Source organism: Salminus brasiliensis, chromosome 17 (genome assembly GCF_030463535.1).
Source record: "Salminus brasiliensis chromosome 17, fSalBra1.hap2, whole genome shotgun sequence".
NCBI classification, from domain to species: domain Eukaryota; kingdom Metazoa; phylum Chordata; class Actinopteri; order Characiformes; family Bryconidae; genus Salminus; species Salminus brasiliensis.
Window position 1 is genome coordinate 2,790,085 of NC_132894.1, and position 27,987 is coordinate 2,818,071.

At 41.9% G+C, this 27,987-nt stretch overlaps 2 protein-coding genes across 2 annotated transcripts in view; one reads left to right on the forward strand and one right to left on the reverse strand.

Annotated features, from left to right (window-relative positions):
* Window positions 1–1,143: 1,143 nt before the first annotated feature.
* Window positions 1,144–25,521, forward strand: ankmy1 (ankyrin repeat and MYND domain containing 1). Its single transcript, XM_072661097.1, has 17 exons — window positions 1,144–1,485; window positions 2,363–2,509; window positions 2,671–2,856; window positions 3,595–3,893; window positions 4,319–4,535; window positions 5,482–5,664; window positions 7,913–8,502; window positions 10,582–10,753; window positions 14,147–14,290; window positions 15,006–15,161; window positions 15,432–15,539; window positions 16,872–17,003; window positions 18,069–18,182; window positions 19,493–19,658; window positions 19,762–19,870; window positions 21,393–21,547; window positions 23,114–25,521. The coding sequence occupies exons 1-17, from the start codon at window positions 1,336–1,338 to the stop codon at window positions 23,284–23,286; spliced, it is 3,201 nt and encodes a 1,066-aa protein (XP_072517198.1). The 5' UTR covers window positions 1,144–1,335; the 3' UTR covers window positions 23,287–25,521.
* gpc1a (glypican 1a) overlaps window positions 23,260–27,987 on the reverse strand; it is a 47,599-nt gene continuing 42,871 nt past the window's right edge. The window contains exon 9 of the mRNA XM_072661098.1: window positions 23,260–27,956. Coding sequence (XP_072517199.1) covers window positions 27,748–27,956 — 209 coding nt within the window. The 3' untranslated portion in view covers window positions 23,260–27,747. The remainder of the gene's footprint in view (window positions 27,957–27,987) is intronic.

The following is a 27,987-nucleotide window of genomic DNA, read 5'->3' on the forward strand; positions in this document are numbered from 1 at the left end:
CAACAAGATCATGATGGTCATGCTGGTCAACCACCTTGTTCATGCTGGTTGACCAACAAGATCATGATGGTCATGCTGGTCAACCACCTTGGTCATACTGGTTGCCCAACAAGATCATGATGGTCATGCTGGTCATGCTGATCAACCACCTTGGTCATACTGGTTGCCCAACAAGATCATGATGGTCATGCTGGTCATGCTGATCAACCACCTTGGTCATACTGGTTGCCCAACAAGATCAAAATGGTCATGCTGATACTGGTTGACCATCGAGATCATGATGGTCATGCTGGTCATTCTGGTCAACCACCTTGGTCATGCTGGTTGACCAATGAGATCATGATAGTCATGCTGGTCATTCTGGTCAACCACCTTGCTCATGCTGGTTGACCAACAAGATCATGATGGTCATGCTGGTCAACCACCTTGGTCATACTGGTTGCCCAACAAGATCATGATGGTCATGCTGGTCATGCTGATCAACCACCTTGGTCATACTGGTTGCCCAACAAGATCATGATGGTCATGCTGGTCATGCTGATCAACCACCTTGGTCATACTGGTTGCACAGCTTGATCATACTGGTTGACGTGCTTGGTCATACTGTTCGACCAGTGCGACCATCATGGTCACGCCGGTCAACCAGCTTGGTCATGATGATCAACCAGCTCAGCCATGCTGGTCAACCACCCAACCAAGTGGTCATAGTAGATCATGCCGTTAGACCAGTTGAACCATCAGCTCAAATAAAACATACCCTAGAGCTAAACTGGTCAACCAGCTTCACCGGAGGGTAGTTACTAATTACTCTGAGCAGCAGGGAGAGGAGAGTGTAGCTCACCTGAGAAATGAGTTTAGGGTTACTGAACAACTATGAGCATGTGTGTGTGTGTGTGTGTGTGTGTGTGAGGGAAAGATCACCGTGGGACGTCCCCGTTGCTAAGCTGCAACTTGGGAGCAGAGAAGTCGATGTAAACACACTCAGGGTGGGCGTATTAAATGTCTTTTGAGAATTAGGGCTCAGTCTAGTCTGGCCGCTGTTCCCATTCCTGCAGCCCGGGGGTTGGTGCCCTTGTGTCCGCGGTGGAGGTGCTCCAGCCCGCGGGGTGACGCAGTCAGGGGGTTAGCCAGGTAGCTAGACTTCAAACGCCTTCAAACGTTTTTTTGAAAAACAAAGCTGACGTTCGAAGTTCAAATTAAAGCCGCCGTTGTCAAGGCAACCGCACCGTCTTCAAACGCCTTTGGGACGCTTTAGTCTGTTTATCAAAAGCTCTTCAGACGTGCTTTCTCTGTTTTGGGACATCCGAGGACACCAGACTGCTCGTCTTCACAGAAATGCCACTCCTGGACCGCAGAGGGGGCATCTGCACGAGGAAGAGAACCGGGGCAGGAGTCCAGGAGTGGGCAGATGGGTCCAGATATGAGGGACAGTTTGTGGACGGTCTGAAGCACGGAGGTGGAGTTTTCACCTGGGCGAATGGAGAGGTAGACACACCATAACTGCTGCTCAGTTTAGTTTCACACTTGGTCACTCTTGGTCAGTTATTAACCACTGACTAACGTGCATATGCACTGGTATTCAAAAGTTTGGACAAAGTTTGGACACCACCTACTGTAACTCTGCTGGCGCAGAATCTGTAACCGCTGACCATTATTTCCATTTCTTACAGCTGCAAAATAACAAAAGTGGTTGCCGTGGTGTTCCTAGGGAGTTGCTATGGTATTCCAGGTGCTTGCTGTTGTGTTGCTACATGATTTCTATGGAGTTACTTAGTGGTTGCTAGGGTGTTGCCATGGTAGTTGCTAGGTGGTTGCTGTGGTGCCCCATGCGTGTGGTTGGGTGTGTTTGTAATATAAAATAATATAAATAGCCTAGTAGACTCACTTCCAGGCAGTTGCTAGGCTCTTGCTATATGATCACTAGGGTGAACAACTAGGTGGTTGCTATGGTATATCTGGTAGTTGTGATAGGATTGTCCTATGGGCAGCGTGCTGTGGGCAGGGTCCTGTGGGCACTGATGAGGGACTAGAAGACACAAACTGCTGCAAATACTTCCTGCTCTGTGGTGGTCAGTCCTGTGGGGTCCTGAGCATTGACGAACAGGGTGAAAGGAGGCTAACAGGGCATACAGAGAAATATATGGATACAGTCTGTTTTTAGAACTACCCAGTGCGTCTAAATGGACAGTGGAGCTGGTAGAATGGACAGTGAGTGGAGAAACATGGTGGTGGTAATAATGTTATGGCTGTTTGGTGTATATAATTGAAATGAAAACATAATATTCAAATTAATATAAATATCTGTTCATCATGATGTTTTTTTTTGTAATAATAATGACCAGGTGTTGTTTTTATTACATAGTCATATAAAGGGTCCTTCTACAAGGACTACCGCCATGGGAGTGGAACGTACTCCTGGTCCGATGGGTCGCAATTTACTGGGAAGTTTTATCTGAATCGTAAAGAAGGCTATGGGGTCCATGTGTTCCCGGATGGAACCACTTTTGAGGTAAAACAGCAAACAATTTTCAGTATTTAAAGGGTTAAATGTTGTTTTTCATTATTTAAAAGTGATTACAGTGTATCATTCTATTTGAAACATTATTTTATTCATTAATATTAAATATTCTAATGTATTAAAATAAAGATATTAATAACTTGTCCTCTCAGGGGCTGTACCACGCTGATAACCGTTTCGGGCCTGGAATGGTTACATACCTGGATGGCCGGCAGGATGTGGGTGTGTGGTACAGGCAGTGGCTGTTGCGTCTCTGCACCAGAGTGGAGGGGGCCTTCGCACTCCGGGACGCCCCAGAGTACACAGCGCGACTCCCAAAACAAACATATCTAAGCCAGGTAAGGATGAGCTTCAGAATTGTGCTCTATAAACCTTTGAGAAGCAGAACTGTAGGGTTTTACTTTCTATAGGCATGCATGGTTAAAATGAATAGACTGATTGTAATTATTGGCCACTTTATTAGAAACACTTTTACTTGTACGCCCTGTAGAGGTATTTATAGAAAATGTGGCGTAAGTTTTTTTTCGTGCAGTTTGTGTTCGTTATTCTCTAGACCTTCATTAAGTTGCTATGCTATGGTTGCTATGGGGGAGACTAGGTGGTTGCTATCGTATTCCAGGTCTTTGCTATTATGTTGGTTATTAGGTGGTTTCTATGGCGTTGCTTAGTGGTTCCAATGGTGCTGCCATATGGTTGCTGTGGTACCCCATGTGGTTGAGTGGGTGTAGATAATATAATAATATTATCTGTCATGTATTTTCCTGGACTCCCACTTTCAAGCTGTTGCTATGTGATCACTAGGATGAAACTAGAGGTTTTTGTGTGGTTGCTATGGTGTATCTGGTAGTTGTCATGGTATTGTGGCAGAGACAAGAGACAAAAAATAATCACCGTCATCTTGTGGACACAGATGGAATTTGACTTCTGCCTAGAATCTGTGCAGTGAACACACACACACACGCACACACACTAGTAATACTAAAGCGATATAACAGCACAGTTGGGTCAATCAGCTCAATAAACTGTCATATAATAATAATAATAATAATTACTTTGTCTGTCATGCATTTTTCCAGACTCAAGCAGGCATGTCCACCCAGCCGTCCCTCATAACAAGGCCTGGTACAGAAAACAGGCAACTCTTTTCTATCGATACGTCTCTGCTGGATGACCCATCGCTTCTGGACGACGAGAGCTTCATTCTGCCCCCAGACATCCACAACTACTCCACAGACTCAGACCACCTGCCCATAACCCGCCGCCTACGAAAAGAGCTGGACCTGCACTTCTTTGGCAGGAGTGATATCGTCACACCATCTTTCTCTAATGACCTGCCTCTGGAGCAGCGAATCGGGGCTCATATCCACACACACCGGTCAGCAACACAGCTGGACTCAATCCTGTATTGCTTTATGACTGACCAGGGTAGCTGTGCAAATAATGTGCTAATTTAGAGATGGTCAAACGCCAGATTTCAGAACTTTCAGGAATAATAACATTTAAGGATGAGCTCAGATTTCAGCCAAACACTGCTATGAAAAATGCTCATACCCATTTATAACACTGTATCAGGTACACCTACTGTACAGGGGCACTTTGTAGATTTATAGTAGTCAGAGTAGCCCATCTGTTGCAATACAGTATGCAGTATTAGTTGTCCTGGGACCACCATAGCACCACGACTGACTAGATATTATTCGTGTGGTGGACCGTTCTCAACACAGCAGTAGCACCATCATGGTAGTGACGTATTTACATCACTGTATTAGAAAAAACACACTGTTTACCCTTGTATTGCAGATTTGGGGCCGAAGGCCTGCACTGGGACGTTGCTGCTGTCTTGGCTATGAACAGAGAGCCGTTTGGGCCCAAAGGCCCTCTGGAGCTCAGCTCAGAAAGACTCATCAGAGAAGCATCCTTGGGTGTCCCCTCAGCTGTACACCACATCCTGCGAGATGGGAAAGTCCACCCTGATGTCAGTGATGCAGGAGGCTTCACAGCCCTCATCGCAGCAACAGTGAGAGTCATTACTGTTACATAAGTCTACAGTTTACAGGACAGCTGGTGTAGTTTTTGTTTATCAGTGCGCAGAATGCTGCTAGGTGGTTGCAATGGTATCCCTGGTGGTTGCTACTGTGTTGCTAGGTGATTGCTGTGAAGTTGCTTAGTGGTTGCTAGGGTGTTGCCAAGTGGTTGCAGTGGTTGGTTTGGTGATACTATACTTTTTGGGACATCCTAGGGACATAAGAAGTGTGCGCAAACCTTTGCACCCTATCTTCCCTCAAATATCTGATCAAAAAAGATGTATAGGACCCAAATCATACAATCAGAACCGAAAATTTTTAATAAATAAAAAAAATAAGATAAGATAAGATAAGATAAAATAGTCCTTTATTAGTCCCGCAGTGGGGAAATTCTCAGTGTCACAGCAGAAAGGGATAGCAAGACACTCAGTTACAAAAATGTAGATAAATAAATAATTTACACTATATAAAATAAATAAATAAGTGGAATAGTTGTCCACCTACAGGCACTTCCAGGTTGCTAGGCTGTTGCTATGTAGTAATCAAATCCTAAATACAATGATCCAGCGTCTAGTGTAAAGCCCTTCCAGAGAAGTAGGGGCTGTTACAGCAGAAAAGGGGGACAAACTCCTTAATCATATCCCTGATTTCAAAAGAAACATTGGATGTCCAAGCGTCTACAAACTTTTGGACATGTTCCATGGTAATAGAACACTGTGTGTTTATTCAGTTCAGTAAAGGGGAATTTAACATTGAGGTGTTTTGGAAAGCAACAAGAGGGAGAGGTGTATTTCCTATGGGATGTTCTGCTGTGGCCAGCAGATGGCAGCACTAGTATGTGCTTTGCTTATAGCCCCCAAATATTTAGATGTCCAGCAGCTGCTAGTCTGTGGCAAAGCTTCCATTCTCCCACATGATCAACAAATGCTGTCATTGCAGGTCAGTTGTCATGATGATGTGATCCACTTGCTGCTGGACAGCGGAGCAGATGTGAATAAGCTGAACGAGGAGGGCATGTCTGCTCTGGCGGCGTGTGCTGTCCTGTACTACCCGTTCCAGTCTCTACATGAGACAGTGGCTGAGAGGACTCAGAAAGACTGTCCAAATGGGGACACCTCAGAGGTAGGCTTTGCATATGGTCATTTATACCTTACTCTAAACCTTACTGACCTTTTCTCAGTTTATTGAAAGCAACATTATGTAGCAAATATCATAAACCAGCAGCTTCAGGATCATGCTGATGCTCCACTGACTGGAACAGGGGGAGAACGACATCTCCATCATTCCCACTCTGGGCTGGAACTGCTGCTACTGCACTATGGAGCTTTGGTGGTGGAGCTGCAGGAGGAGAAACTCTCTCCAGAACTGCTGCTGTGTAACGCTGTGTAACCCATAGAGTCATATTAGAGTAAAATAAGTGGAGATACGAGGGTTTAAAAGACTTCTATAGAAGCTGAAGAATCAACTGGAGCTTTTTACTCCAGTAAAAGTGTAAAAGTACTGGTTTCAGAACGACTTCAAGTAGAAAAGTAAAAGTAATGGAAGGAAAACAAAGGCCGAAAGCTTAGGCCACACCACAGGGGTCTATAGTGCACTACCCCCCCCCTCCCTCCCCCTCCCCAAAAACCCATTTCTCTAAAAGTCATAATGAGGAGAATGATCTATTAAAATGTTGATGTTAAAAATGTTGGGCTGCACTAGGCTCCTGTTTCAGCTGCAGATCTGCCCATTGAAAATGAAGCATTTCAGTAATATCAGCTCTATTAAAGGAGCGTCTCTGAGCTCTACTGAGCATTAACATGAGCTTCATGGAGGAAAATATGAGGAGTCGTTGTCTAGAAGTTTTGTAAAGCTGCAGAAAGTCAGACTTCAGAGACGTGTGATCAATAAGCTTTATTGGAATGTAAATGTGGGGCTCAGTCGGGACATTTCACTGCAGCTCTCTTGAGTCTCTGCCACGGACACAGTCTTCATACTAGACTACAGACGTCTGCTGTGAGCTTGCTGGAGAGTGACGGGACGTGTGCAGGTGTGATGGATCGCTTATAAACCAATAAGGAGTCAGAATGGTGTCTGTTTACACTTCTCATGCAATCACAAATCATTTTTTTGAAGGATGAAGAGCCGGAATGAAAACAAAGGGAAATGAAATAGGAGGAACGAGGCTGTTTTTAAAATGTAAGGAGGAGAAAGTTCAGATAATTGAGTGAAAATGTGAGAAGTAGAAGTAAAAAGTCTGAAAAATAAATAATTACTGCAGTAAAGTTTAGATACCAACATTTCTACTTAAGTAAGGTGTGGAGCTCTCAGCTTGTCCAGAAATGCATGTTTATAGCTGGCCATGAGAGTAAAAAGGAACTGTAGGGGGAGCCCTGGAGCAGAAATGCTGCTTGTGTAAAAATCTGTCTAAAACAGTGCATTACTAGTGCATTACTTTTGGGTTCCACCCCACTGCAGTGGTGTCCGAAAACATAGTGTTCACTACCTTCCCGAATTCTCAGCTAGTGATAAATATCCACACACTGACAATTTCAAGCTTCTTCATGCATTTCTGGGAGGTTTTGACCTCTGCAGTCTCGTTCAGGTCAACGTCCCTGCTCAAGCATACATTCAGCTCCTGAGTGGCTTGATAATTAATTGATGAATGGAATCAGGCATGTTACAACTAGGAAAACTTTGGAACAGCTGCCAGATGACCCGAGGGCAGTTGCAGTCTGTGGGTGCTTTGAAATGTAATTTAAAGCGCCCATACTACCATCAAAAGATTTTTTTAAGATGACCATTTTCCAACCTCTCGTAGAATCCTTAACGTCTAACATATGCGAATGTCCCCCATTCAGATAGGCTGATGCATGCTTTACAGTATAAGTGGTGGTGAGTGTGTTAGTAGTGAGTGTTGAGCTGCTGGTACGAGTGGATGAGACGCGGCAGTGCTGCTGGAGTGCTTAAACACTGTGTCTGTCCACTCACTGTCCGCTCTCTATTAGACACGCCTACCTAGCTGCTCCACTTTGTAGATCAAGGCAAAGTCAGAGGCAGAAGCTCTGTATCTGCTGCTGCACAGTGTGTGTTGGTCATCCTCTGGTCCTTCATCAGTGCCCACAGGACGCTGTCAGCTGGACTATCCTCGGTCCAGCAGTGACACTGAGGTGTTTAAGCACTCCAGCAGCACTGCTGTATCTGATCCACTCGTACCAGCAGCACAACACACACTAACTACTAACACACTCACCACCTCCACCATCTTTTTTGTGATCTTAATAAAAATATCTGACACTTTATGCTGATATAAACTGGAATGAATTGCCAAATTACTTTCATTGTGTTGTATTGATTTCTTTTTAACTGCATCGTCTGCCTTATTCTGCAGATCAGAGCTCCTTCAGCCGAGACCAACGCCTCTCAGGAGGAGCCCCATAACCCTGCTAGAGAAAGGCCTGAGCACAGGACTGAAGTAGAAGAGGCCACAGGCAGCCAAACTGGCCAGCTCGAGCAAAATCCCTCATCTGAACATGTCAACTGTGCTGTGGAGCCTAGCGCTCCAGAGCCCCCAGAGGGCAGCGACGGTCCAAACGAAGCTGAGAAGGTTCTTCAGGACCCTGAAGCTCCAAGAGAGGTCAGACTCTTGGAGGAGGCCCAGCTGAACAAGGTGAGCTCTCTTCAGGTGCTGGATGGGGAACTTCCTGTGGGCATCCTCACCTGGCAGCAGGGAGAGCCTGAGGATGGAGAAGAGTGTTCCAAAGAACGAGAGTTGGAACCGAAGATGGAGGACACGGGCCGGACCTACGGAATCCCAGTGGAGGATCCTGCCTTTGACTCAGCTTGTTCTGTGGCTAGTCTTCATATCAACGTCACAGAGGGCATCAAACAGCAGATGGCCGAGGTCCTGTGCCAAGCAGGTCACATTAAGCCTGCGGAAACCCAGGAAACTGTCCGCAAGATGGCACTCATGAGGACTGAGTGAGTGTGTGAATCGACTGTGTTTACAGTTCTATAGTGCTTGAACCAAATGAGCTATCTAACCTAAATATACACAGTATAGCCAAAAGTGTTTGCTCGCCCGCCTTTGCATGCATATGAACCTGAGTGACATGCCGTTCTTAACGCATAGGGTTTAGTATGATGTCGGGCCACTCTTTGCAGCTATACCAGCTTCAGCTTTTTCACAAGGTTTATTTAGTGGGTGGGAATTTCTGACCGTTCTTCCAGAAGCGCATTTGTGAGGTCAGACACTGATGTTGGACGAGAAGGCCTGGCTGGCAGTCTCCGCCCTAATTCATACCAAAGGTATTATATCGGGTGGAGGTCAGGACTCATTCATGTCTTGATGGACCTTGCTTTGTGCATAGCACACAGGTGCACATTCATGTTGGAACAGGAAGTTGGAACACCCCCAAACTGTTCCTGCAAAGTTGGGAGCATGAAATTGACCAAAATCTCTTGGTTTGCTCTTGGAAGCATTAAGAGTTCCTTTCACTGGAACTAAGGGACCGAACCCAACTCCTGAAAAACAACCCCACACCATTATCCCCCCTCCACCAAACTTTACACTTGGCACAATGCAGTCAGACAATGACTGTTCTCCTGGCAACCGCCAAATTTTATATATATATATATATATATATATATATATATATATATGCATGTGTGTATATATAGTCAATGTAAAAAATAATAATTTAATTAATTAATTAAATAACCAAACATTACTGAAAATAAGTTGGAAGTGGAAGAGCTCATTTCACATAGTGACCGGACAACTCCAGTATGACACATCCAACCCCATGCTTCACAGTTGCAAGGTGTTCTTTTCAATGTATCTTTGCTGATTGTGGCCAAAGAGTTCTACTTTGACTTAATTAGTCCACAGAACTGGTTTACAAATCTCATCTCGCTTCCCTAGATGATCTGCAGCACTTCATACATTGTTTTTGTGAAGGTTCTAGGTAAGGTACTCTCCTGCCATGGCATTACCCTCAGCTAAACTCTCCTGCAGTCATATAGGGGTTCGGATTTGCCTGTCTTACCAGCAGACGTGTAAAAAGTACTAGAGCCCCAGACTTGAGTAAAAGTACAAGTGCTGCAGCAAAAGTGACTTGAGTAGAAGTCTTTAAGCTCCAGACTTCAGTGGAAGTACTTATGTATTGCAAGTAATTTATTCTACAATTTACTACTTAAGTACTGAAAGTAAAAGTACAGTACTGTGTTCTGTAGTTCTTACAGAAAGCAATCAAAAGTTTGAGTATCAGTGTTTATATTAGTTCAGATGCTCAGACCTAAGGACTGTCTCAGTTCCTCTGGCTGTAGTAGAAGGGCAGGACTGTAGAAGACAGAGTTCATAAACAGAGTCTTCAGTTCACTCTCTAAACTAACTCGCCCAAAAGAGAGAGAGAGCTGAACAGACCTGACTCAACCCGCAACATACAAGAGTTTAATCTGTAAAACCAGTGAGGAGAGCAGCTCAACCCCCTGAGCTTCACTCTCTGTAAACTCAACTACAGCTGAAAGAGCTCAGGCCTTTAGAGGCCTCATACGAGTATCTGAAGGAGGTCTGAAGATGGTGTTTCTTCTGGTGGTTCTTCTTCCATCTAGAGATAAACTAACTTCTACTTTGTTACTATACATTTCTGCTCACCAGCATATAAGCAGCTCTCATCTTGGTCTACCAGATCTCACCTTGACCTCCACAGTTCCCCTGAACTGCCGTTTCTTCAACAGTCTGCACTGTAGAAACCATAAGCTGAACACCTGGCTTGGCTAGCTTCTTGCAGCCTTGCCCTGCCTTGTGGGCATTGATTACTTTTGCTTTCAGATCAGTGCTTTTTAGACAGTTGCATCAACCAGAGGAGCCAGTGGTTTATTAGTGTTCCCACAAGCTGAGATCCCAGCCTTCTTCTGCCTTGTGGGAGTTCATTACTGTCATTTTTCCATATTTTTTGAGACAGTTGCTCAGAAGTCCTGTAGGAGTGTGTGGCAACACAGTACCATGCAGCAGTATCCACGGTTAACTTCTTTCCCTGTCTGGTGGTTGTGGGACAGGCATCAGAGCCGCTGGTCCACCCTGAAGCTGCTGCTGGACAGAGGGGCTGACCCCAACGCCTCCAGCGTCCCCATGCCTGTCATCTTCCTGTCCATTAAGGCAGGTCACGTTGAGGGCGTGCAGCGGCTGCTGGAGTGCAGCGCTCGCACAGACTTGCCCTTAACTGCCGAGGTGAGGCTTCATTCATTCTCACACATTCTCACCCATCCCTGCTCCTGCACACACACACACACACACACACACACACACACACACAGGCACAGGCACACCTGGCTGTTTAATTAAAATCCTGAAGACCTTGATTAGCAGGATTAAGTGTGTTAAATGTGGGTCAGAGCTGAACTCTGCAGGGGGCGAGCTCTCCAGTAGCAGGTTTGGGCAGGCGTCCTGTACCTGCAAGCTGAAATGGGTCAGAATTGACCTAGGATAGTGGACATCGTTCAAAAGACTGGGATCAGAGTCTTCAATAAAATTAAACCAGTTTGAACAGGATAAAAATAGAACATGATTGACTGAGAAGAAATGTGGACGTTATAACATGACATTATATTAATTAGTAATACATTATTGTTAATATATAGATTTTTTTAGTTTTGCTTTATATACAATCATAACTTGCTTGTAAAATTAATTAACAGTGTTCAATATAAATAGCACTACCCAGGCACTAATATGTCAATATTATTTTTTTATGTAATTATATTTTTACATTATTTATTATTTACTAATATTCTGTAATTCACCATTTATAGTTATTTGTGTCAACCCATCTGAATTTTTGTTGAGGCATTCTGTATGTTCAGTTTACTTAACTGTGTTTTTGATGCTGTGCAGCTTCAGCTTCTAAACTTTCAGGCTGTAGCTCCTGAACTCTGCAGAAATTATATTAAACCTGCCAAATTTTACATGATGTAACTTTATTAGAACTGTATTAGGACTGTATAGGACTGCATGAGGACTGTATTAAGACTGAATTAGGAATGTATTAAGACTATTAGAACTGCATTAGGACTGTATTAATACTGTATTAGGACTGTATTAGAACTGCATTAGGACTGCATTAGGACTGTATTAAGACTGCATTAGAACTGTATTAGGACTGAATTAGGACTGTATTAAGACTATTAGAACTGCATTAGGACTGTATTAATACTGTATTAGGACTGTATTAGAAGTGTATTAGGACTGTATTAGGACTGTATTAGAGCTGTATTAGGACTGCATTAGGACTGTATTAGAACTGTATTAATATTGTATTAGGACTGTATTAGAACTGTATTAGGACTGCATTAGGACTGTATTAGAACTGTATTAATATTGTATTAGGACTGTATTAGAACTGTATTAGGACTGCATTAGGACTGTAATAATACTGTATTAGGACTATATTAATACTGTATTAGGACTGCATGAGGACTGTATTAGAACTGTATTAATACTGTGTTAGGACTGCATTAATACTGTATTAGAACTGCATGAGGACTGTATTAGAGCTGTATTAGGACTGTATTAGGACTATATTAATACTGTATTAGGACTGCATGAGGACTGTATTAGAACTGTATTAGGACTGCATTAGGACTGTATAAGAACTGTAATAATACTGTATTAGGACTGTATTAGGACTATATTAATACTGTATTAGGACTGCATGAGGACTGTATTAGGACTATTAATACTGTGTTAGGACTGCATTAATACTGTATTAGAACTGCATGAGGACTGTATTAGATCTGTATTAGGACTGTATTAGGACTGTATTAGGACTATATTAATACTGTATTAGGACTGCATGAGGACTGTATTAGAACTGTATTAGAACTGTATTAGGACAGCATTAGGACTGTATTAGGACTGTAATAATACTGTATTAGGACTGTATTAGGACTATATTAATACTGTATTAGGACTGCATGAGGACTGTATTAGAACTGTATTAGGACTGCATTAGGACTGTATAAGAACTGTAATAATACTGTATTAGGACTGTATTAGGACTATATTAATACTGTATTAGGACTGCATGAGGACTGTATTAGGACTGTGTTAATACTGTGTTAGGACTGTATTAATACTGTGTTAGGACTGCATTAATACTGTATTAGAACTGCATGAGGACTGTATTAGATCTGTATTAGGACTGTATTAGGACTGTATTAGGACTATATTAATACTGTATTAGGACTGCATGAGGACTGTATTAGAACTGTATTAGAACTGTATTAGGACTGCATTAGGACTGTATTAGGACTGTAATAATACTGTATTAGGACTGTATTAGGACTATATTAATACTGTATTAGGACTACATGAGGACTGTATTAGGACTGTATTAATACTGTATTAGGACTGTATTAGGACTGCATGAGGACTGTATTAGAACTGTATTAATACTGTGTTAGGACTGCATTAATACTGTATTAGGACTGCATGAGGACTGTATTAGAGCTGTATTAGGACTGTATTAGGACTATATTAATACTGTATTAGGACTGCATGAGGACTGTATTAGAACTGTATTAGGACTGCATTAGGACTGTATTAAGACTGTATTAGAACTGCATGAGGACTGTATTAGGACTGTGTTAATACTGTGTTAGGACTGTATTAATACTGTATTAGAACTGCATGAGGACTGTATTAGATCTGTATTAGGACTGTATTAGGACTGTATTAGGACTATATTAATACTGTATTAGGACTGCATGAGGACTGTATTAGATCTGTATTAGGACTGTATTAGGACTGTATTAGGACTATATTAATACTGTATTAGAACTGCATGAGGACTGTATTAGATCTGTATTAGGACTGTATTAGGACTGTATTAGGACTATATTAATACTGTATTAGGACTGCATGAGGACTGTATTAGAACTGTATTAGAACTGTATTAGGACTGCATTAGGACTGTATTAGGACTGTAATAATACTGTATTAGGACTGTATTAGGACTATATTAATACTGTATTAGGACTACATGAGGACTGTATTAGGACTGTATTAATACTGTATTAGGACTGTATTAGGACTGCATGAGGACTGTATTAGAACTGTATTAATACTGTGTTAGGACTGCATTAATACTGTATTAGGACTGCATGAGGACTGTATTAGAGCTGTATTAGGACTGTATTAGGACTATATTAATACTGTATTAGGACTGCATGAGGACTGTATTAGAACTGTATTAGGACTGCATTAGGACTGTATTAAGACTGTAATAATACTGTATTAGGACTGTATTAGGACTATATTAATACTGTATTAGGACTGCATGAGGACTGTATTAGGACTGTGTTAATACTGTATTAGGACTGCATTAGGATTGTATTAGGGCTGCATTAGGACTGCTAGCAGTGGTGCCCCATGGTGGATTGCAGTCCATGCCATGACATCTCGCTAGTGTCACCCGAGCTAAGGGTGGTAATTCCCACTATTAGGCAGGTGGTCATAATGTTTTGATGTGATTGTGTAAGGCTTAGGAATGGTGGTTTGAAGGTGGTGTTTGACTGTACTCTGCTGAAAAAGACATCAATGTAATTGCTGCTTCTTGTTCCGTAGCTGAAGGGTCTATACCCACTGCACATAGCTGCTGGTCTGTCCGGGCCAGAGGGGCCTAAGATCACTGAGCTGCTCTTGCATGCTGTCGCGGACCCTGACGTCAAAGCCCAGGATGCCAACGAGGTGTTCGAGCTGGACAGCAAGGTCAGAACTACATCAAAATCTGCTAATAAACAACAGCTGTGGTGTCGTTATTGTTTTTGAGCACCCGCCCTGAGGTGTAGCGCTGATGTAAAAAAAAAAAAAAGTATTTGGACACCTGCTTATTCTAAAATCTTCTGAAATCAAGGGTATTAACAGTAGTTGATCCTGCTTTTGTTGGAGTAAATGTCTCTACTGTCCAGTGAAGAAGACTTTCTACTAGATCTTTTTAGAAGCATTGCTGTTAGAATTTGATTGAAGTCTCCCCAACTCATCCAAAAAGTACTGGATGGAGCTCCACCATCATTCCAGAGAACACAGCTCTTCCACTGCTCCACAGCTCAATGCTGCTGGGGGCCTTTAAACCCCTCTAGCCCACGCCTGGCATTAGGCAGCATGGAGCCAATAGGGTCATGATGGTTTATCTGCTCCAGAGAGTCCTATTCTATTGGCAGTACTTCTCTATAGGAACTAGACAAGCTGTGTGTTTGTATGCATTTGCACATCTTTGTCAGCAAAGGGTGCAACTTAAAGCAGCTGAATGCATTCATTAGAAGGGGTGTCCACAAACATTTGCACATGTACGACCTCTTAGTGAAGCATATATGTGGGATTTTTTTTTATTAAATTATTATTATTATTATTAAATCAAAATATTATTAATTCTGACATGTACTGATTAATTACTGTTAATAATAACCACATGCTTTGAATTCAGCTACAGAGCAAAATAGAGGCCCTGGTGGGTTGTGGAAGCAGTTCCTCCATGGGCTCTCGAACTCCAGCCTGCATCTACATGACCTCCACAAAGGTCCCAGAGGACGGAGGCAGGACTCCACTTCACGTGGCTTGTCAGAGGGACGGTGATTATTCAGTAAGCATAGACGCCTCTAGAACACACACTCTCGCTGCTGCTGTGTGTAAGGTGTCAGTGACGGTGCACCGCGGAGTTACATGGATTATGTTCATTGTTCTTAAATAAACATAACCATCATAGGTAATAGCAGTGTGTTTGTGTGGGGTGTGAGCTCAGTGCTGGTATGCACTGTATGTTAAACCCAATGGGTAAATAAACTGATTTACTGTGTGTGTGTGTGTGTGTGTGTGTGTGTGTATGTGTGTGTGTAAACCTTCTCTTCTGTAGAACGCCAGAGATGTGGTGTCCATCCTTCTCGCCCACAAGGCGAGCACCAACCATCTGTGGAGTGGCCATTCCCCTCTCTCACTGGCCATCGCCAGTGGCAACGACCTTGTGAGTGACCTTGTATGGATTTCTTGGTCAGGGGTAGGCACATTAAGCTTCAACCTCTGTTCCCTACAGTGGTGGGAAGCCACTTCAGCACCCAGGAGCAGCTGGGTGCCAGTTAGGCCAGGCATACACTGTGCACATTTTGGACACTGTGACCTTTGGTGAGAACCTGCGCTGCACGTGTACGGACAAAGCCTGCTATATGTTTTATACGCTCACACTGCGCGATAGTAGATAGTAGACTTTAATTGCACAATGCACCCGCGGGTGCCTGGGAGGACGCTACGACTTGACTGTGTATTCTGTGACTCACAGGCCGATTTTGGCAGCTGGCAAATGAACTTTCCAGTAGCAGGATGTATCTGTCCATAACCAGTGCAATCTACAGTGTGCAGTTTTTTGGGGAAAACAAATCGTGATGTTGAGAAATCATCACATTTCTGACTGGCAGGTAATCAGGCATCGCTTCCCTTCTCACACTGCACATCAAGAATCAACCGATCGAGCTACAATATGGGCTGATCCTAAAATTCAGTCAGCTAGGACCAGTGGGCTCAAATTGCACAGTGTATGGCTGGCATTAGGTGGGCCTTACTCCCAAGCCTGCTTCCCTAACCTTTAGGCCTCAGCTGTTGTGTTGATACTAGTGGTGTCAGTCTATTAAAAAATTAATCACATTAATCACAACAATATTCTGTGATTAATTATGATTAATGCGATTAAAGCTTGTGTTTACATCACTGAATAAAAGTGCTTATACCTCACTGGGCTTTGTTTACATGGTTAAGTTGCGCTTGTAAAAAGGTTGACGTTTGCGGATGATTCCTAGGCCTGTAAATCTCGGACCCTCGTGGTAATTGGATTTGATAACAGTTTAGAAAATGGTTCTTTGTGGAGATGAACAATGTATTTTTGATATAGCTTTATAGATGAAGCTGTCTACAGTGCTAATTTAACATGCCTTGGATTGGTGGTAGAGTTTAGTGACCTATCAGACATTTAGTTTTTTAGCATGTATGCACTCAATACGCAAAAGTCATGGTTTACACCACGGTTTGGGCCTGTTGTGAGTTAATTAAGCAATAATTAAACAGTTTCCACACACGTCATCAGGAAAAGCCCAAAACTGTCCAGGAATCTGTCCTTCCAGCTCAAATTGTCAGATTGCTGTATTTATCTTAATAGTAATAAATGTGTATGTATATATATATATATATATATATATATATATATATATATATACAGATGTTCAGTTTCAGATTAGCACTGTATAAATCACCGGTCACTTCTGGTTATGACTGTGGCTCATTTCTGATTTTGACCCCTGTGCATCAGGCCGTTGATGAGCTTCTGGCTGGTGGAGCTGACCCCAATCTGCCCCTCTCCAGACATGTGGGCAGCGCTCTGTGTGCCGCCGCCAACATCAGCTACGACTGTGGACCTAAACCACGCGACAGAGTCAAACTGGTAATCCTCTACTGCTGCGTTGTTCACTGCTAATGTCCACTGCTATGAGGAACGTAGCTACATCAGAGTGGCCAGTTGGTTTTGCATTAAAAGAGGTTTGAAATGAATGTAAGACATAATCATAAAACAAAATCATAAAAGAAGAGTTTAGTCAGAAAAAGTATCAAAATTGCAAAAATAAAAAGTACCTGGTAGTTTATTACCCTTTGATATGTACAATTTATTCTTTTATTGCAGATAATCAGAATCAGAATTGATATATAAATAGATTAATAAAACAATAAAGAAAATAAAGAATACTACGTTAAAAAAGTACTAAAAGTAATAAAGTAAAAAAAAAATACAAAAATGAAAAATAAAAATCTGTAATCATCCATATGTACCTATTTGTACAGATATAATGATATAAAAATTTATAGAAAATTAAAATCTGTACAGCTGTGCAAATAATCATAGTGCAAATGTTATGCATGTTATGTATCAGTACTGTGCTGCAGTTAAAATAAATTTGCAGATAATATTAAATTAAACACTTTAAAGGAGTAAAACCAAATTGCATTAAGAGTAATTAAGTGTATAAATAACTACATTTTACATTACTTTTATTTATTTATTTTTTCCCCATGACAATGGTAAGTATGAGTATATCATGGGGCCGAGTTGGGCAGAGTTCACTCCAAATTAGAGGTGATCATAATATTCTGAAAGGACTGTGTATAATTTCTGTATCACCTTTCTTCTGAAATAATACAATTAAATCCACAAACAAACAGGAAAATGTAATCATCAAAAACATGAGAATCCTGAGCCTACTGCCTTAGCCGGAATCTGAGAGAGCACAATTGGCCGCGCTCTCTCCGGGGGGGGTAGATGGCGCTCTCTCTCCCCTCATCACTCTTAAGCGATGTTGGTCGCCACAGGTGTCTGTTAGCTGGGGTGGTGGACCCGGCGTTAATTGGTAGTGTTTTTTTGGGAGAAAAGCAGAAAAAAATGGAAATTAATTTATTAAAAAAACAAAAAAAAAGAAAAACTTTGGGTATTTTTTCTTGTTGTTTTGTCTTTAAGGTTGAGAAGCTGATAAAGGCCGGTGCTGACATCCTGATGCCTGTGCTGGTTGGTGAGGGGAGCAGGTGTACAGTAGGAACAGCAGTGGATTATGCCTATTACCAGTTCAGCCAGGTACAAACAGCAGCTCTCACCCACTGAAACTTTCCCTGAAGCAAATCTGAAACCCGTCGGCCTATTTGACTGACTGTTCAGCTTCATTGTGCAACAGGTTAGGTTCAGGTTTACAGCGATTAACACACAGCTCTGCTGGGTGTCGTCCTTCTAGTTGGCTCATATGACCTGTTTTACAGCTATAAAGGCCTCGGTGCTCCGAGTGTGAATGTGAAATGTGTATAACAGTATCATTACATAAGGCACTGTGTTGTGATTGCATTGCTATTTTTGCATTGCTATTGCTTGGTGCTGCGCACCATTCTGAGCATCTTGAGTGTATGAGCCGAGGCGATGGCGACATTATCTAATGTTGGGGTCACAGTTTAGGAACAGTCCGTACCTTTCGAGCTGAAAAAAACCCAGAGCCCAGATAATATTATAGAATTAAATCTGTTAAATTAATTGAGCAGCTCATTAGCATTTCTTTCTTCTTGTGATAAATACATATACAATAGACAATAGAACAATAGAATATACATAGACAAGTATATTCACCATTAGTGCTGGACACAGATGGAATTTGGCCTCCACCTTTAACCCATCCGTGCAGTAAACACACACAGTGACTATGAGCACACATGCCCGGAGTGGTGGGGGCCTGGGTGGCAGAGAGGGTGAAGGGCCTTGCTCAAGAAATGGTTACCCAACAGTGGCAGCTTGCCAAGCCTGGGTATCAACCCCACAACCCTGTTAACAACCCGGAGCTCTCACTGCTGGGCCACCACTGCCCCTAAGAGGTCACTTGACTTCTTCTGTAAATATTGTAAGACAAAATCCCAATATAGCATATTTATATATTTTATAATAATATATACTTGTTAATTATTAATATTATTGAAGCGTTTGAATGGCTAAATATTTTGTAACAGACCTTTAAAAACAAAACAAAAAATAAATTACTATATATATAAACTATAAACTACAAATAAACTAATATGCAATTTTATCTCTATATATTATTTATACATATATTTATTTGTTCTTATATTTTTATCTATATATTTTTTTTAATCTATTTTTATTTCTATACATTTTGTATCTACATATTTTACCATATATTGTACCTATTATTATTATTATTATTATATATTGCCTATTTATACACATATTTATTTAGATTTTTTTGCAAAAAACCCCCAAAAAACAAAAACTAAGCACTCTGGCATTTTGTAACATGGGCTGTAATGGGTTAAACAGGGTGGCGGGTCATTGTTTTAACTCCTGAGAAAACACAGGGCTTAATTAACTTGTTGTTGTGATCTCTCCAGGACCGGAGAATCTGCCACACCCCGTACCACGCCTTAAGCCAACACGAGAGAGAGGCCTACAACGCACGCCGGCAGCTGCTCAGCACTATGGGTGTCCTGCTGAGGCAGGCGGCGGTCAGCATGGAGAAACAGCGTCTGGAGAAGGAGCAGAGCCAGGGCATACTCAGTGAGGAAGACGAGCAAGAGGTTACGCTATGGTATCTGTGGCCACGTGACTGATTAAGACTGATTTGAGAGCATAAACGCGTGTGTGTGTGTGTGTGTTGCAGGTGTTAGTCCCTCAGAAAAGTTTGTGTATACTGGAGCTGGAGCAACACCCCCTCAAAGCAGAGAACGAGTGCACCTCGCTGAAGAGCCTGGAACACCAGCTCCACAGCGGTACACACACACACACACACACACACTGTGAGGACTATATGGCCTCCAGGGCTTCCCACATATTATTCTACTCCTTTTTAGTCTTTCTTTTAATCAGGGGTGAAAAATACCTACAAAACCCGAATTAATCTCATTGTCTTTAAATAAGAGTGATGAAGGCAGAATTAGATGTAGGCGGAACACATTCGGCACTTTCTATTGTTTAATTATTCATCTTATTTTTATCTCTATATACTTTTGATTTGTATTTCTACTCTATATTGTCTCGCTATATATTATTTATACATATATTTATTTGTATTGTTCTTATATTTTTATCTATATATATTTATTATCTATTTTTATTGTTATAGATTTTTTATCTATATATTTTATATTTAGTTTGTATTTTCACCATATATTTATCTTTATTTTATTTATATATATTTAGATTTTTCTATTTTATCTATATATTTTGTATTTAGTTTGTATTTTCACCATATATTTATCTTTATTTTATTTATATATATTTAGACTTTTCTATTTTATCTATATATTTCTTACCTCTACATGTTTCTTTAGTATTTGTAGCCTATAATTTGGCTCTATATATTGCTTATTTATACATAAATGTATTCACATTTTTCTTACATTTATCACATCTTCTGTCTTCTATCTATGTCATATATATTTCTTATCTCTCTGTATGTTTTATTTCTTTACATTATGTATATATATATTTTTATTTGTATTGTTTATCCTATTTTTTCATGTCTATGTGAAGTTATGACATAATTTAGGGGAGCTCCTCCCACTCATCCCTATAGAAACCCTCATTCTTACTTCATCATCATGTCAAACAACTTCGCACCCTTAACCTCCCCGTCTCCACCCTTCTTCACCTTTTTCTAAATATGTTGCGGGGGAGCTTCGGCTTCACGCACCTACGAGCCACTCCGAACTTCAGCACAAAAAGTCCTGAGTTCGGCCCCCGGTTCAGTCTTCAAGACAAATCCACTATGATCTGCTATGAAAGTCCCCAGACCATGCAAAAGTTTGGACACCCCTGTTCAAATGAGATATTATGAAAATATGGGAACAAACACTCTACAGGAGTGAAAAAATATTCATATTAATTTAAATATATATATAAATGTAATCTATTTATTGTGGCACTATATTTAGTATACTCTTTCTACTCTTTTAATATGCTTTAGTGTAAAATTCTGTGTCAAATGAGTCAAATCAATTTTGTATTATAATATTCAGAAGTGTGCCCATGTAGAGGATGTGGCCTGTCTACACTTCAATAAGGGTGCCTAAACTTTTGCACAACACTGTATATCATCTGTATATTGTATATAGACAATCTGTACAGTGCTCCAGCAGTGGACGGCACCATCCTTATCTGAAATACATGACAGATAAACAGGTGTAGAGAGTAAGGTGCGACCCCAAGCACCAGAAAGACCAGACGTGTGGTCATCCTTACTATATCAGGTGTGTTTCTATGTATGTGTGTGTGTGTGTGTGTGTATTTCAGGAAGCCTTTGTATAAATACTGCTACCAGTGTGGCCGCTCGGTGTGGGTGGTCCTGATGCCGTGTAGCCGCTGCCACGAGGTGTTTTACTGCAGTAGGATGTGCAAGATGAAGGCCTGGAACGAATGGCATAAGGAGGAGTGTGTCCGCGTGCCAGGTTGGACGAACCGAGTGGCTTTTAATCAATCAACTCCTCGGTTTCTTCTCACTGTCTGAACAACTTGCACAAAAAACGGTTTCAGCCACACTTAGGCAGGTGGTTGTAATGTTATGGCTAAAAAATAGTGTCCTTTTTCCTTTTCTATAGCGGCCGGTCTAAAGGATACCGCTGTTATCCACTAAGCTCTAAGCAAAAAGGGTTCTACACCAATCAGCCATAACATTAAAACTGACAGGTGAAGTGAACAGCACTGATGATCTGGGTCCAGTGGCTCCTGTCAAGGTGACAGAGGTGTTACTGCAGGACAAATGGGTGAGCATAAGAATCTGAGACACTTTGACAAGAACCATGTTCTAGACATCTGGGTCAGAACATCTCCAAAACATCACGCAGGTCTTGTGGGGTGTTCTCACACAGGTCAGTACCTGCAAAAGTGCTCCAAGGAAGGATGACCAGCAAACATGCCACTCATGGGTCATGGGTACCCAAGGTTTATTGATGCTTATGGAGGTTCCACCTCAGAACTTACAGGACTTGGACCAGGATCTGCTGTTAATGTAGTCTTGTGGCCAGATTCCAGAATTCTTGTGGGGTCAATGCTTTGATGGGTCAGAGCTTTTTTTTTTGACCTACTCAATATTAGGCAGGTGGTTTTAATGTTATGGCTGATTGGGAAATAGTGCTGAGAAAGGGGTATTTGACTTCTAGTTAACAATAGTGAAATCCCCATTTGTGCTGTAGAGACCCATCTACAAAGGGGTTCCACCTATGTGGACAAAACAGGCATAAAACATGTATCTAAGGTTCTTTGGGTGGTCAGGGTTCTAAATAGAGAGGAACCTTTGAGGAACCCTTTGTTTAAGAGTGTGTGGTTTAACAAGCCAGTTGTCAGAAAGTTCTCTAGACTTCTAGAATATCATCAGCATTAAAATGCATATACACTATGTGGACAAAAATATTGGGACACCTATGTATTACACCTACAGTAGCCTTTATGCCATTAATATGGAGCTGGTCCCTCTTTTGCTCTAAGCTCTACCAGCAGCAGCAGGTCTGGAGCTCTGCAGCAGTTACTGAATCAGTTGGAGGCTTTTCTGCACTCTGCTCTGAGCTCAGCACTCGGCCCTGACCCCGCTCTGTAACTTTACGTGGTCTGACAGACACTCTGTGGACACTGAGCTGCTCTCTGTGAGCTGTTCCTCCTAAACTCTTCCACTGTTCAATAATAACACCACTCACAGCTGATGGAGGAAGATCTAGGAGGGAAGGTCTAAATTTCACCAGCTGACTTGTTGTTGTTGGTGCAGCGGTGTCTCCTATTACATACAGAACCACGCTGGAGTTCAGTGAGCTCTGTAGAACCTCCCATTGTAAGAAATCCGACTGCAGGGCTAAGGGCTTGATTCTACACACCCGTGTTGGCGATGGGACTTGAATCAGACACCTGAATTCAATGAATTCATTTCAATGTCCCAATACTTTTGACATTGTGAGATCAGTCAGACGCTAGCAATGTTCTTAAGGCACAATAAACCCATCCATTCCTTTCTATTCGCTCCACAGGCACTGGAAGCGGTGGGGGCAGATACTCTTCTGGTGTCCGGCGACGTCCTCACACCGGCAGAGGCTCTAAGAAAGGCCAGGATCTCCATCTGAGGCTGGATAAAGCAGACTCCGTCCAGACATCAGCACACAGCCACCAGCATGACCCCAAAGAAAATTACAGCTTTATTTGAGATGTGATACAAAGACGATGCAGGTGAGAGAAAGACATTTCATACAGAGTCCCATTAAACGCCAGCAGGTCTGGCAATGCCGGGCAGTGGGCCGACTTCTGTGTTATGGCATTTCAAATAAAGCACGGTGATGATACAGAGGGTTCGATGGACCTTTTGTGTCAATCTTTGTAGGACAGTTACATTCAGTGCACACCACAACGTCGTCAGAAGTCCACCGGTAAGGAGTATGTCCACAGTGTGCCATAGAGAGGTCTTTTTTTTTAGTAAGCTGTACAGTAAAGGCTTAAAGTGGGACTGAAGGTGGAAGAGGCAATGCGGTTCTATTAAACAACTGGGTTCTTTTTGTTGTAAAAAAAAAATTTTAAATAAAAAATCAAATCAGACCTCATGTTCAAATGAACCTTTCAGATCTAACATCTCGCACTAAAAAAAGGGTTCTAAATGGTACAAATATTTACAAGGTACAGAACATCTGACCTTCAGCTGAGGCTCTTTACTCTTTAACCCTATCAGACCATCATCTTACAGCCTTACAAGTAAAAAAGATCCTAAATGGCTCTTCAGAGGTTGTGGACTTGTGGAGTCCATGCCTTGATGGGTCAGAGCTGTTTTGACCTACACAATATTAGGCAGGTGGTTGTAATGTTATGGCTGATTGACCATTGACTATACTTGACCATTGACTTTTTCTTTTCTATAGCAGCCAGTCCGGAGGGTGCCGCTGTTATCCACTAAGCTCTAAGCAAAAAAGGGTTCTACGCCAATCGGCCATATGTCGTAAAAACAAGGGTTCCTAAATGTACCTTCAGAGGTCTTATGGAGTCAGTGCCTCAATGGGTCACAGCTGTCCAGCTGTACACAATATTAGGCAGGTGGTTGTAATGTTATGGCTAATAAATAATCCTGAAAAGTGCCCTTTTTTCTTTTCTATAGCCTGGTCGTCGAACCAAGATCAGTGTAATAACCTACACTATATGTCCAAATATTTGTGGACACCCTGTCTAATGACTGCATTCAGTTACTTTAAATTGCACCCATTGCTGACACAGATGTGCAAATGCACACACACACACACACACAGCATGTCGAGCCCCTGTAGAGAAGTACTGCCAATAGAATAGGACGCTCTGGAGCAGATAGTAAACATGAACCTATTGGCACCATGCTGCCTAATGCCAGGCGTGGGCTAGAGGACTATAAAGCACCCCCAGCAGCATTGAGCTGTGGAGCAGTGGAATAAAAAACTGTGTTCTCAGAAATTATGGCGGGGGGCATCCTGACCTCACTAACGCTTTTGTCCTTGAATGCAATCGAATCCTCACAGCAATGTTTCTCCAAAATCTAGTAGAAAGCCTTCACTCTTCTCTGGACAGTAGAGACAGTTACCCCAACAAACGCAGGATCAGCTCTTTTACCCCTGATTTCAGAAGAAAAAATAAATAAGCATGTGTTCCAATACTTTTGCCCAAAGTGGGTATGTTTTTGAGGCTGAGATGTTGGGTCTGAAAGGGTTAAATAAGAAAACAATCAAATGTGCCCACCCCCTCGAATGTGCTCACGTAAACATGTGCTCTGAAACCTGTCTCAGAAGCAGCGGCGTTTGACCTCATCTCCGCGGTCACTCGTTGTGGTCAGTGTTTGCTGACAGGGAGCATTTTATGTGCATTTCATTGACATTTCGTTGAATGACTGACGGAGTAGCTGAGTCTGACCCGAGAATATTCATCAGTTAACATTCAGTGTGTTGACATTCATGTAGATATTTAACACATCCTACCTACCGAACTAAACCAGGCCTTTGGGAAGATCTCAACTCAAATCCAGCCAAAAAAAAAGGACCAGCAGGTTGTTGCAAGAAGATCTGCAAGACGAATCCACTCATACAGCACATGGTGAAACTGTTGCTCTTATAGTGATGGATTGATGGCCAAAAATCCAGTCAAATAGTTAAAAACAGTGCTAACCTGGTGGGCATAAGCTTCCATTATCTGTTAGCTATGTTAGCCTCCAGGGCAACAGCACGGTTAGGGCTGGGTGTCATTCAAAAAAATTTTATATAGTGCTTAATATTAATTAGCAATTCCTAAATGATACACTGTATGTCCAAATGTTTGTGGACACCCCCTCTAATAAATGCATTCAGATGTTCACACACACACTCAGCTTGTTTAGTCCCTGTAGAGAAATACTGCTAATAGAATAGGACTCTCTGAAGCAGATAAACTTGATGAACCTATTGACACCATGCTGCCTAATAATAATAGCCAGGCGTGGGCTAGAGGGGTATAAAGCCCCCCCGCCCAGCAGCATTGAGCTGTGGAGCAGTGGAAGAATTTTGTTTTCTAGAGTGATGATGGTGGTGGTGGTCCATCTAGTACTTTTGTGATTTTTTAGGGGGTTGAGGATCATGAGATCATCTGGTGATCATCTAACCAGCATCCTGACCTCACTTAAGCTCTTGTCGCTGAATGCAATCAAATCCTCACAACTCTAAAATCTAGTAGAAAGCCTTCTTCTCTGGACAGTAGAGACAGTTGCTCCAACAAAAGAACAAAAGCAGGATCAACCCTTGATTTCAGAAGAAATGGTGCATGAACAGGTGTCCCAATACTTTTGTCCATTTAATGTGCATTTAATACCAGCCAAACAACAGAGCTCAAATTGAATTCATGAAGTTAATGGGGATGCTGGTCAAGGATGGGTTCTGGGCTGCAGGTGACCAACAGTGGTTTCTTTGTAGCATCGCTCAAAGAACCCTTGTAGCACCTTCTTCAAGAGTGGGAATGTGATTCAGGCAGCCCGTCACCAGACTAGGGTTTGGGAGGTTTTGTGGGCTTATAGGCTTATTATCACATAAGATGGGTTCTTACATAGGTGCTGAAATTTGGTGGAATTAATTGAAGGCTTTTGATACTCGTGTAATTCGGTCTGTACCCATTTCAGTACCCAGCCCTACACATGGAAGCTGACTGACTGTGTTTGTGATAAAAACCCAATCATGTGTATGTAGTTACAGGTACAGGTAGTTTTGTCTGAAGCCCTACTTTAAAGATCAAGCAAGACGCCAGTACCTTGTCTAGGTCGCACTGTAGTTCCCCCTTGCCTCTTCATGGCAAATACATGCACTTATTTAAACCACACATGCAGAACACCGCTCAGCCTGTAGGTAGGTCAGTTAACCCTCCTGTTATGGTCAACTGTAAGAAACAGCATAAAATTGAGCCAAGTAAAAAGTTTTTCTCTATAAACATTACCTTTAGCTCAATTCATATTAATCTGATCAAAATTTAGTGTCATCAAAATGTACATTTTCATATAAACATGGGTTGCTTATGAAAAAAAAAAGTTAGCATTTGTTTTTAGACTTTTTTGGGCCCTATTTTTTATATTTGATAGATTTCTATTTAGACGAGCCGCAGCTTGATTTAGGGGGCGTGTCGGTGTGTCTTTGCTATGGTAACGTCGGGAGAAGTTCGCCCTGACGTGTGCAGGTGCGATGGATCGCTTATAAACCAATAGGGACCCCCTCGGTAACACTGTATACTGTGGTATTCATTTGAGACGGTACAATGGTAGCCAATCCTGGCCAACCCTGATTACGCTAATTAAGCCCAGCAGAAATCATTCAGTTTCATACTCCAAAAAACAAAAAGATTAAAAATATGTTTTTCTGTATTTTTATACTTTAATACGGGTCAGTTTGACCTGCAACACAACAGGAGGGTTAAAGACCTGCCCGACACATCACGAATTATTGTGCTGCTGATAGAAGTTCATTACAAACATTTTGTTTTAAAATGAAGGAAAAGTTTAAAATTATTTTTTTTATACCTCACTCACCTCAGTATCTTACATTTATTGTTTATAATAATAATAATCATAATAACAATAATTATAATAATTATAATAGTAAAGCAAAATTACAGTATAATGCTAGAAGATCCTGCAGTCAATCAGGGAATTCCCAGTTTTACTTAACCTAATTGTTTTACATCACCTGGGATTATTTGAAATTTGGATTATTTGATCTCTCCATAAAACCTCGTCCATGATTATGATTTTTATTTGTGCTTAAAAAAAAAGGACAGTTGTGTAAGTGTGAGCTGGTCTGACTCGGGCATTGTGAAATGAAACACAGGGTAACTAAGTGACAGCTTGGGTAAACTGCATACAGGCTTGAGAAACGTGTACCTTTACAAAAACCACCGATCTTCTCTAAGTTGTTACTTTTTTGACATTCAAAGATACGGAGAAAAAAAAGACGTACATAAAAAAAAGATTTATAAAAGAAGATTTCATCCCTCCCTCTGTCTCTCGGAGATGAAAGGTCCATTCGTTCGCTGACTTTTCTTTTGGCAATTTTGTTGGCTCACCGCTGTTTTTCCTCAGACCCCACCCTTCCCCTCTAACTCCCACCCTGAATCCCCCCGTCCAGTTTGGCAGGACAGTGTGTTTCCATTACCGTCTGAGCAGGAGGCTGACGAGCAGCAGCAAAATTAAGGAGACGCAGGGCTGAATCTGACGTCCAGAGCCTTTGACTTTTTTGTTCTCTGGGCCGTAGGCGTCCAGTTTGGCCCGGTCCAGTTTGGGTCCGAACACGGGCGGCCGGCCCCGGACACAGACCTGCTCGCTGCACATTCCGCTTCCTGAACCGCTGATGTCATCACCTGCAGGCGTTGTAGCAGAGGAGAACGCTAC

Bases quoted from the DNA above. Each gene is read 5' to 3' on its own strand.
- ankmy1 (XM_072661097.1), top strand. From the start codon at position 1,336: ATGCCACTCCTGGACCGCAGAGGGGGCATCTGCACGAGGAAGAGAACC. The intron at 15,162-15,431 runs GTAAGCATAGAC...TCTCTTCTGTAG, and splicing joins AGAGGGACGGTGATTATTCA to AACGCCAGAGATGTGGTGTC. The intron at 19,871-21,392 runs GTACACACACAC...TGTGTATTTCAG, and splicing joins GGAACACCAGCTCCACAGCG to GAAGCCTTTGTATAAATACT.